At 55.9% G+C, this 11,074-nt stretch overlaps 1 protein-coding gene across 6 annotated transcripts in view; it reads left to right on the forward strand.

Annotated features, from left to right (window-relative positions):
• Positions 1-11,074, forward strand: part of VAV2 (vav guanine nucleotide exchange factor 2) — a 224,166-nt gene that overhangs the window by 146,902 nt on the left and 66,190 nt on the right. For all 6 annotated transcript variants that reach the window (XM_017513104.2, XM_017513102.2, XM_017513101.2 and 3 more), the window contains exon 4: positions 4,508-4,576. In XM_017513104.2, the coding sequence (XP_017368593.1) occupies positions 4,508-4,576 (69 nt within the window). The remainder of the gene's footprint in view (positions 1-4,507; positions 4,577-11,074) is intronic.

Genomic DNA, 11,074 nt, shown 5'->3' on the forward strand with positions numbered 1-11,074 from the left:
CACCCACCCACCCATCCATCCATCCACTCATCCACTTACCTACCCACCCATTTATCCACCCATCCACCCACACATCCATTCACCCACCCAGGCAGCCAGCTACCCATCCTTCCCCTGCCCATCTATGCCCCCACCCACCCATCCATGGATCTACTCATCCATGCCTTTCTAGCACCAGGCACTGTGTTAGGCAGAGGTGGATCCAGGCTGAGGGACCGCTCAAGTCTTCCCACATGCGGCAGGGCTTGGATTGAGCCCTGAAGGATGCTAGCACTTGGGTGAATGGCAGGAGGGCAGGAGCCTGAAGGCAGAGGGCCGAGCAGGTGCAAAGGCCAGAGGTGCATGGGCATGGGGGGCTGTGGGGAGAGCGGAGTGAAAGGGGACCGGAACCTGGTGACGCCTCCTCCATTCCCCTGCGTGTTCCTGCCCTAGCGGCTGGGTGCTGAGGCCCCGCACAGTCCCCGACAGGCTGCCTCTGTCTCCTGCTCCCCCCCCTCCCCAGTAGCCTTTGCTGGGCTTTGGCAGAAATTAATTGGATTTGCAGCTCATTCTCAAGGGGTTTTGTGGCCTCAAATAGGGATCTTAGAATAAAAGTAGTGAAGATTTTCTGGGCAGCAGGATAATTCTTTGGGCTTTAACATGCCTGCTTTTTCTCTTCTGGGTCAGGCAGGTAGAGGAGATGACAGGAGCGGTTGACCAAAACGCCAATGAGATGCAGGGGAGGGAAATTTAAGACAACGATGGCTCAAGGTCAGGTTTTTTAAAAGACAAAAGGTTTTTTTTTTTTTTTAATTTATTTTTTTTGAGACGGAGTCTCTGTGTCACCCAGGCTAGACTGAAATGGCACAATCTCAGTTCAAGCGGTTCTCCTGTCTCAGCCTCCCGGGTAGCTGGGATCACAGGCATGCGCCACCACGCCTGGCTAATTTTTTTGTATTTTTAGTAGAGACAGAGCTTTGCCACATTGGTCAGGCTGGTCTTGAACTCCTGACCTCAGATGATCCGCCCACCTCGAGCCTCTCAAAGTGCTGGAATTATAGACATGAGCCACTGCGCCTGGCCGACAAAAGGTTTGAAATGCCTATTGTGCCTCATTTGAGCGGACGCTCACTTTCTGTGTTAGGAAACAATATTCTGAAATTGTCTTTGCGAGTGCGGCTCTTAGGCCCTCAGGAGGCGTCAGAAAGCAGTTTTCTTGGGCAGCGGAAAGTGCCCGGAATGAGGACAATGCTGGAAGTTCTAAATTGCAGCTGCCCTTGTTGGGGCCCCGCTAAGTGCAGGGCACTCTGCCATCCTACAGCTGCTCTCACGGCTGCCCTCCGAGAAGGCCTGATTACTTCCATCTTCCAGGGCGAGAAGGGTGACATGCACATAAGTTAGGTAGGTTGTCCAGGGTCACAGGGAGCAGGGGGCCGGGCCTAGGGGTCACACCTGGGTTTGCCCAGCTGGAAAGCCTTCCTCTCCTTCACTTCCCCAGGCTCAGCTCTCCTGGCAGGGCAGGTGGGTCCCATCCGAGTCCTGGGACTGATGAAAGAGCAGAGCCTTGTGATAAAAACCCTGCTGTGGGCTTCAGGGACAGGTGAGCTTCGGGGGTGAGTGATTTTTGTATTTTTAGTAGAGACAGAGTTTTGCCGTATTGGTCAGGCTGGTCCTGAACTCCTGACCTCAGATGATCCGCCCACCTCGAGCCTCTCAAAGTGCACTCTTCTGCCTGGGTGCAGGAAGAGTGAGAGGCACGTGTGTGTCCACTCATCGTCAGCGTGTGTCTCCTCACAAAGTGTGAGTGCGTCTCTCGGACAACTTAGCAGGGCGGGTTCTGGAGACAGAGCCCCCGAAGGGCCGTCCTGTACCTGCTGATCATCCCAGGGTTGGAGGGGATGCCCTGATGCCCTAAACTGCTGCCCACACCCTGTGATCAAATCTGAACAAGATCCTGCCCTCACAGCTTCAGGATTTTGATATTTTCTCTTTCCTCTCTACATTCTGTGAGAAAGCACACTAATATTTGGCCACGAGGTCATTTTACACATAACACACTTTTATTGGATGTGAGTGGGGTTTAACATTTTTTACTTATGATGAGGACATATTTTCATAATAAGAAGTGAGATTCTATTTTTTTCTTTTCTTTTCTTTTCTTTTTTTTTGAGACGGAGTCTCCCTCTGTCAACAGGCTGGAGTACAGTGGTGCGATCTCGGCTCACTGCAACCCCCGATTTGCTGGTTCAAGTGATTCTCCTGCCTCAGCCTCCCAAGTAGCTGGGATTACAGGCATGTGTCACCACCCCCAGCTAGTGTTTGTATTTTTAGTTGAGATGGGGTTTCACCATGTTGGCCAGGATGGTCTCAATCTCGTGACCTCATGAGCTGCCTGCCTTGGCCTCCCAGAGTGCTGGAATTACAGGTGTGAGCCACCGTGCCCGGCCTCTATTTTTATTATGGAAGGGATACCAATCATCATTGAAAATTTGGAAAAAGCAGAAGTAACTGACGAGATCAGAGACAGGGATGGCTGGACGTAAGCGAGGGGCTGGCATGGGAGCACAGGGCTGTCCTGGCAGCAGGGTTTCATGCTGAGAGGGAAGAAACCTCCACCTCTGGGGTCCTGAAGCCACCTCTCAGCCTGGCAGAGCCTCCCTGGCTCCTGGCCCCCATGTGCTCCTGCACTTTCTGGGGTCACCTGCGTGTCAGCCGGGTTGTGGCTCCTCAGCCCCACCCCCATCAGTGACACGGCATCTGTGACAGCTTGGCGCCCTGCAGATCGTGGGAAGAGATGGATTCCTTGGGGGGTTTCTTGGCTGTGAGTGGCGCTGTGTCAGCGATGGAGCCCTGAGGATGAGGATGATGTGGCAGCCTCAGCTCTGCCTGTGACCTGAGGACACACACCTCCACTGGGGGATGCTGCTGTCGGGTGATGGTGGAAGGAGGGAGAGTGGCTGGGAGGAGAGAGCTCACCACGTGGACGTCAGGCCTGGCCATGCTGCCCCCTTAGACACGGGCTTCTACCAGGAAGCCACAGGGGCACGCTGACCAGTGGCCTGGCGGGTCTGGCTTGGGGACCTCTGACCTAAGGCCCGGTCCCTGCAGGTCTGTGACAGAGCCAGGTAGGACCCAGGCCTCCAGCTCACAGCTCAGCAGACTCCCCCGCCCCTCCTGCCGCAGCACAGGCCCCTAGTCTCCCGGTGGTGGGGGGACGGCCAGGCTGGACTGCCGTCCCAGCTGGATCTTGGGTTGAGCAAATGTCAGCCTGACCCCAGGCGAGGAAGCAATCCTAGCCGGCATCTGGGCCTGGCAGCCCCCTGCTGGGGTCTCCTGGCCCATCCCCAGTGACAGGTTTCCTCCCAGAACACGCACCCTGGGGCTTCAGGGGGATGTTTGCTTTAATTAAGGGGCCTTTCGGGTCTCCTCTAGAGATGAGTGGATTGGGCCCAGAGCTTTGAACCCGCTGCAGCCCCCTCCTCTCCGTGTTTGATCAGCCTCTTCTGCCTCTTCTCCCTCCCCGAGGCTGGGCTCTGACTGCTTGGCCTGGGCTGGCCGTGCGCGCCTTGTGCAGGGAGGTCGTAGACTTGGGACCACACCCATCTGTCTGTCTGCAGAGGACACAGCAGAGCCATGCTTTGGATCCTAGGGGAGGAGAAACTGCTTCCTTCCACCCCTCCAGGTTCTTGGGCTGGCGTAAGAATTAAATTGACATAAGACAGATGAACAGGAGAAAAACAATTATAATTGTGTACATATGCATGGGAGTTCCACAAAAATGAGACTCAACAAGAGCCCAGATGATTAAAGTTTATATGTGTATGCATTTCTATACCATCCTGAACTGCAGAAAGGCACCGGGCTTGGGGCGTCTGGGGGGCGGAGGGCGAGGGGAGCACTGCCGCGTTCCTTCTGGGGTGTCCCCATGAGGCTCCTGCTCCCGTCCTAGGAGGGGACGCTGCAGATCTGTGCGCAGGGTCCCAGGGCTGTTCATTTTCAGGACTCTCGTCCTGACCTCCAGCTCGTGGCTGGTGGGTGGGGTGGGTGAGCCCCTACCCTCAGCGCCTCAGAAGCTGCCCCTCCCTTGCGGGGTCCCCTCCTGCCTCCTCTCCTGCGGGGACTGAACTGGAGACCAGGTGGTGTGTGGGGAGCCTCCTCTCCCCTGTGAACCCCCTGGAAGTGGGAGCAAGGGGAAAAGGGGAGGCAGGTCTCTGGGCAGATGAACGCTTTCTGCAGCCCTGACCTGGGCCTCTCACCTGCCCACTGGACACCCAGAGCCTGGAGTGGGCGTGACATGTTCGTTGCCACCTGGCGAGCTGGGCATGGCTCTCCTCTTGCTCTGTGGCCCAGTTGGCCCATCCTGTGACTCCAATCAGTGTCCTGGTACCCCGTGTCTTTCCAGAGAGTGGACGGGAGCCCCTTGGCTCCTGGCTGGGCCACACTGGGCTCTGCTGTGGGGTCCAGCTGGGGCCCCGCTGGCCAGCAGTGCCGGGGTCCGCTCACCTCCTTCTCGCCTTCTCTCCCACAGGCCTTTTCCCTCAGAAGAGACCACAGAGAATGACGATGACGTCTACCGCAGCCTGGAGGAGCTGGCCGAGTAAGGCTGGGGGATGGGAGGAGGGCGGGGAGGACGGCAGGGAGGAGGGATGGAGGAAAGGAGGGAGGGACGGGGAGGTTCCTGGTGGTGTCCAGGGAGTCGGGAGGAAAGGTGGAGGCCACAGTGCAGGCAGAGCTGGCCCTGGGCTCTTCCCACCGGGACACCTCCTCGTGATGGATCAGGAAGTGAGCTCCACACAGAGTGGGAAGGCACGCCTCTGCGAGGCCCCAGAGATGAGCAGATCTTCACACTCCTCGTACATTCTAGAAGGCTGCCCAGCCGGTCTGGTGGCTGGCCTGGGTGTTGGCCTGCTGCCCTAGCAGGGTCCTCCATGAGGGCTTGTCTCTTAGAAGCTGTGGGTTGGAGCAGGGGCCTGCTCAAAAGAAGGCCTGGTCATGCTCCCTGAGCTGTGTCCTGGGAGGCCGTGTCCTGAGGAGGGAGCGGTGCGGCCAGAAGCAGAGGCCCCGGAGCGCAGGCGCAGGGAACGGGCGCGTGGGGGCTCAGAGCTGACACGCAGCCCTGCCGGCACCGCCTGCCTCGTGGGCCCGCCGCTGTCTGCCCTTCGTGTCCACCTCATTCTTCTCTCTGAGAAGCCTCTGCTCCACCCAGGCACTGCCCAAGCCTGGCCACAGCACCAGCGCGGCAGCCCCACCAGGACCGTGGCAATCTGTGGCCAGCGTGTGATCTCGTGGCCCGATCTGGGAGGAGGGAGGTCGGAAGGCAGGAGGAAGTGGGGGCCACCTGCAGGCGAGGGACCCAGGCTGAGATCTGGTGGGCTTGCCTGAAGCCTGCATCCTGGCTGGGGGCTCCTGGCCTGGCTTGGCTACCACTCTCCCAGGCCACCGGGAGACGGTGCCACTGAGCGTCCTTGCCACCTGGGGACCTCCGGAGCCGTTTGACAGCAGCTTCTGTGTTCTAAGCTCAACGACTGTTCTTCTGGGAAGACTGTGAGTGTTTTTCTCTCCCTTCGTCTTAGAGCACGGACTGAGAATGAGAACCATCGGAGGAGTGGGTTGGGGAGCTGCGTGTGTTGAGTGCCTGCTGTATGCTGGGGCTTTCCCTGTCTTACTGCTCAGCCCATATCCAGGGTGCAGGACCCTGGATCCTTGTCTATGTAAACAATTTAAGTCACACCCAGATCAGCATGCAGCACCATGCTGGCGGCCCAGCCTCACGCTCTCCTGTGAAAGAAATTCCTCGCCCACCAGCGGGAGGAGCTGCCACCAGCCCGTTCCTTTGATGCTGGGCTGGCCACGGGGCCCTGGGCAATCCCACTGGCAGGACTCCCAGAGCTCCTCCAGACATCTGGTCGGCCCCACATTGGTCTGAGGGTTGTAGAGCATCCCGAAGGGGAGAGGCGGGCACAGGGGCCATGCAGGTCACAGCCAGGCCTGGGGCGTCCACCTGGAGGCCACTGTCCACCCTGACCAGCCTCAGGAAACTGAGGGAAACTTCGAAAATTCCAAAAAAATTGCTCACACCTGGAATCCCAGCACTTTGGGAGGCCGAGGTGGGTGGATCACCTGAAGTCATGAGTCAGAGACCAACCGGCCTGGCCAACATAGTGAAAGCCCGTCTCTACTAAAAATACAAAATTTAACCGAGTGTGGTGGCGGGCGCCTGTAATCCCAGATACTTAGGAGGCTGAGGCAGGAGAATCACTTGAACTCAGGAGGCGGAGGTTGCAGTGAGCCGAGATCGCACCACTGCACTCCAGCCTGGGCAACAAGAATAAAACTTCATCTGGGGGAAAAAGAAATTCCAAAAAAAAGAAGGCTCACATGCAGGTTCCCGAGGCTGACTGAGGGCTGTCCATCTCAACCCGGTAAGTGGGGGGGACACAGGTTCAGAGAGGGCAGGGCTTCAGGCTGGTGGCATGGCCAGAGGGAAGTACTGGGGGGTAAGGCCCAAGGCTCCGCCCCCAGCAGAGTCTCAGCCACACTACTTGCCATGCTTAGAGTTGGAACCCTGCCCTCTGCACCCCTCCCCGAATTCCCTGCCTTGGAAATCCTTCTCTGTCATGTCCAGGGCACAGTGTCTCCAACTCTGTGAAGCCTCCTGGGCTCCATCTTGGCCAGCACCCCCTCAGCACCCATACCTCTGTTGGGGCTCTGGGGTGCCCCAGGGGTACACTGTGATGAGATAGTCAAATGTCTGTCCCCTGCAGATCAGAGGGTCAGACCTGCATCTTTCTGTCCTCTCCTGGCCCAGCCCTGGCAGGGCAAGCCTTCTGCACGTGGTAGGGCGTCTGTACCCACATGACAATGACCGCAGGAGTGGGCGATGCTTACGAGCCTTTCTGGGGCTGGGCACTGCTGGGCTTCATTCCCTTGCATGCCCCCACCCTCAGTCACTCTGTCAGGTCTGTTCTGCGGTCATCCTCGTTTTACAGATAAGGAAACTGAGGTCCAGAGAGGGGACACCACTGGCCCACGTCACCCAGCTAGTAAGTGACAGAGCCACGATTTGACCCTGACCCCCCACCGTGCAGAGCCTGTGCCCCGCAGAGTCTGGGGAGCTCCTGACAAGTTCCTGACCTGCTGTTTCTCCTGTCACCAGCCTGAGGTTGGGGTTTTGTGCTCTGCAGAAACATCCCTCGGTGTTTCTGGATGGTCAGCACAGGAGGGCTCTGGGACGATGGGGACCAGTTGGCCTTGTGTGGCCAGGGACCGGCATGACATACACACTCCGTAGGAGCCTACTGGGTGCTGAGCACCGGACACTTCCTGAACTGCTGCCCGCCACCTGCCCAGGCTGCCCCTAGTGGTTCATGGTGCACATTCCATTTGGAGGGTTTCTGCCTGGCACGTCAGGCTGGAACCTAGCTTACCCATTTTCCTTTTCCTTTTTTTTCTCTTTTCTTTTTTTTTTTTTTNTTTTGAAACGGAGTTTTGTTCTTGTTGCCCAGGCTGGAATGTCGCAATCTCAACTCACCACAAACTCCACCTCCTGGGTTCAAGCGATTCTCCTGCCTCAGCCTCCAGAGTAGCTGGGATTACAGGCGTGCACTACCATGCCCGGCTAAATTTTGTATTTTTAGTAGAGCTGGGGTTTCTTCATGTTAGTCATGCTGGTCTCGAACTCCTGGCCTCGGGTTATCTGCCCGCCTCGGCCTCCCAAAGTGCTAGGATTACAGGTGTGAGCCACCATGCCTGGTCTTTTTTTTCTTTTTTTTGAGATGAGTTTTGTTCTTGTCACCCAGGCTGGAGTGCAGTGGCGTGATCTCAGTTCACTGCAACGTCCACCTCCCAGGGTCAAGCAATTCTCCTGCCTCTGGCTCCTGAGTATCTGGGATTACAGGCATGCCCCACCACACCTGGCCAATTTTTGTATTTTTAGTATAGATGGGGTTTCACCATGTTGACCAGGCTGGTCTCGAACTCCTGACCTCAGGTGATCCGCCTGCCTCGTCCTCCCAAAGTGCTGGGATTACAGGCATAAGCCACTGTACCTGGCTGGGTTGCCCATTTTCCGTCTTCCTCTGCCCATTCTGATTGTGACTGATCTCTTGAACCAAAATTCCTCTCACCCAGAAAAGTGACTCTGGGGAACACGTGGCTTTGCGCATCCGATAATGTTATTCCCTGACATTAAGACTGCGCCTCCGTAATCCAACAAGCTCTTTATGACTGCAGTTATTGCAAACGTAAATCATCAGTTCTAAGGAAGGCGAATGCATTTGAATCTTTAACTTGCGATTTGGTCCCAGTGGCTCCAGTTTAATAAATTTTTTATGCTGTTTTCCCCCCTCCTCCTTTCACTGGAAGGCAAGACTTCCTATCCGTTCTCTGTGGACTTGGTGTGGATACTTATCCATTATGGCAGTTTACAAGACACAAACGCATGTCATTTCTTACCTGGGTCCTACTTGGGGAGAGAATGTGGTTGTGAGTTTTCAAGGCTGGAGCTGGGGAAACAGTCTAATCAGAAGTCAGGTGTCTTAGTATTATAATTTAAAGATTTCTCCAATTATAAAGGAAGAGGTTTCATTGACTCACAGTTCCACAGGGCTGGCGAGGCCTCAGGAAATTTACTATCATGGTGGAAGGGGAAGCGAACACGTGTTTTTCACATGGTAATAGCAAGGAGAAGTGCAGAGCAAAAGGGGGAAAGCCCCTTATAAAATCATCAGATCTCGTGAGAACTCACACACTAGCACGAGAACAGTATGAGGGTTATGAGAGTCACCGTCTCTGTGATTCAGTTACCTCTCACCAGGTGCCTCCCACAATACATGGGGATTATGGGAACTGAGGTTCAAGATGAGATTTAGGTGGGGACACAGTCAGACCATATCACCAGGCAGGGGAGTGAGGAGAGGGAAGGGTCATTTAGAGCAGAACGCATCTGTCCTTTGCTTTGGGCCCATAGCCAGATGCCCAACATGAGGGTCACCTTGAATGTCTAAAAGACTCCCCTGGCCACCCAGACCCCAGACACGCTGCAGCTGTTTGGGAAAAGTCAAACACTGGCTCACAGACGCAGCTGTCTCCCAGGGAACCTGGAAATATGGCTTTAGGAGACCAGCGAGAGGCACCGTGTGAGTGCCTATGTGCTTTCATTCATTCACCAACCATCATTCATTCCATCATCAGCTGGTTCCTAAACACTCTCTGTGTGTCAGGCTCGGGGCCAGGAGCTGGAAACCCATCAGACTGAAGACACATTTCCTGCCTCCCAAGACCCAGGACCCATGGGGAGTGTGGAAGCCAAAGGGCAGTTTCAGGGCAGTGTGGTTGGTATGCAGGGGAGCCGCGTCAAGAAATGAGAAGGGACAAACGAAATGAATCTTAAGAATGTATTTTATAGGCTGGGCATGGTGACTTACACTTGCAATCCCAACACTTCACTTTGGGATCACTTGAGGCCAAAAGTTCGAGACCAGCCTGGGCAACATAGATCCTGTCACTGCACTCCAGCCTGAGCGACAGAGGAAGACCTCGCCTCTTAAGAAAATAAAAATGTATGGCCGGGCGTGGTGGCTCATGCCTGTAATCCCAGCCCTTTGGGAGGCTGAGGTGGGGGGATCACAAGAGGTCAGGAGTTCGAGACCAGCCTGGCCAACATGGTGAAACCCCGTCTTTAAAAAAAGAAAAATGTATTTTATATTTAACCCAGCATATTCAAAATATTGTCTGGGTCAACTTGTGATCGGTATTGCGGGTCATCCTTGGGCAGCACGTGTTTTGTGGCTGTTGCGCCAAGTCCTCTGATCCGGTACGTGGCTTGCGCTTTGGCATGGATATGTGCAGCTTGTCATCTGTGAGCTGGACAGCCACACGTGGCCAGTGGCTTCGTGCTGGGTCGCACAGGTCTTGGATCTAGAACGTCTTTCCGGGAGCTGGAGCCAATCCCCTGCGTGGGTGCCTATAACACTGAAGTTATTTTCTGAAGTGCTCTAAGCTCGCCTTTGAGAGCTTTGAATAATGCATAATCAAATAATAAGAGCAACTGGTTGAAAAAATTAACACAAAATATTGCCACTTAAAAATGCTTTATCAAGCAAAATAAGCCCAAATGGAGGGCCTGTTTTTAAATTGCTCTAATAATCAGTACCTTGCATTTGCATAATGGCTTTTCCCTGGCAGCCACTGCACTTCCCTTCTCATTCCTGCCCAATCTTGGGGGCCGAGGGCTAGATGTCTGCGCTGGGGGGCTCACAGCCTGGGGTCCAGAGGCAAGTTTGTCCACAGAAGAGAAGAGCTCTGTGGGAGCAGAGTGGGGCTGGCGGAATGCTAGCTCAGAAAGCAAGGACGGCCTCTCAGAAGAGGTGACAGCCAGGCCTCTGTACCCAAGGAGGAGCTTGCTCAAGACTGGGGCAGTTTCCCAGCAGAAGGAGCTCAGCGGGGTGTGGAAGGCGAGGCTGGAGGGCAAGGTGGGGCTTCCCACGTGGAGGCATGGCTGAGGCTCGTTCCAGCGCAGTCCTGCATATTGTGCTATTGCGGGACGAGGCTTGGTGTCGGCAAGGAATCTGCATTATAGAAGTTCCCTGGGAACTCACAGGGAGGACCTCCTTCCCCCCAGGGAGGCACAGGGCACACATCAAAATGCCTGCTGTGACCCCAACTTGGTGGCACTGCAGTGGCAGTGCTTCTCCTCATAGGAGGAGGACAGCTTGGGTCAGCTTGTGCTGGCTGCAGGGGGGCAGCGTTGCTGGGCGTCCAGGAAGGTGGCTGTGTACCAGCGATGCCCGTTCTCAGTGGTCAGCCCCAGTGGGCACGGCGGGAGGTGGCGATGCCCGCGCTGAGTGGTCAGCCCCAGTGGGCACTGTGGTAGGTGGTGATGCCCATGCTCAGTGGTCAGCCCCAGTGGGCACGGTGGTAGGTGGCGATGCCCGCGCTGAGTGGTCAGCCCCAGTGGGCACGGTGGTAGGTGGCGATGCCCGTGCTGAGTGGTCAGCCCAGTGGACACGGGTAGGTGGCGATGCCCGCACTCAGTGGTCAGCCCAGTGGACACGGGTAGGTGGCGATGCCCGCGCTGAGTGGTCAGCCCAGTGGA

The sequence above is a fragment of the Cebus imitator genome, unplaced genomic scaffold (assembly GCF_001604975.1).
Source record: "Cebus imitator isolate Cc_AM_T3 unplaced genomic scaffold, Cebus_imitator-1.0 Scaffold486, whole genome shotgun sequence".
NCBI classification, from domain to species: Eukaryota; Metazoa; Chordata; class Mammalia; order Primates; family Cebidae; genus Cebus; species Cebus imitator.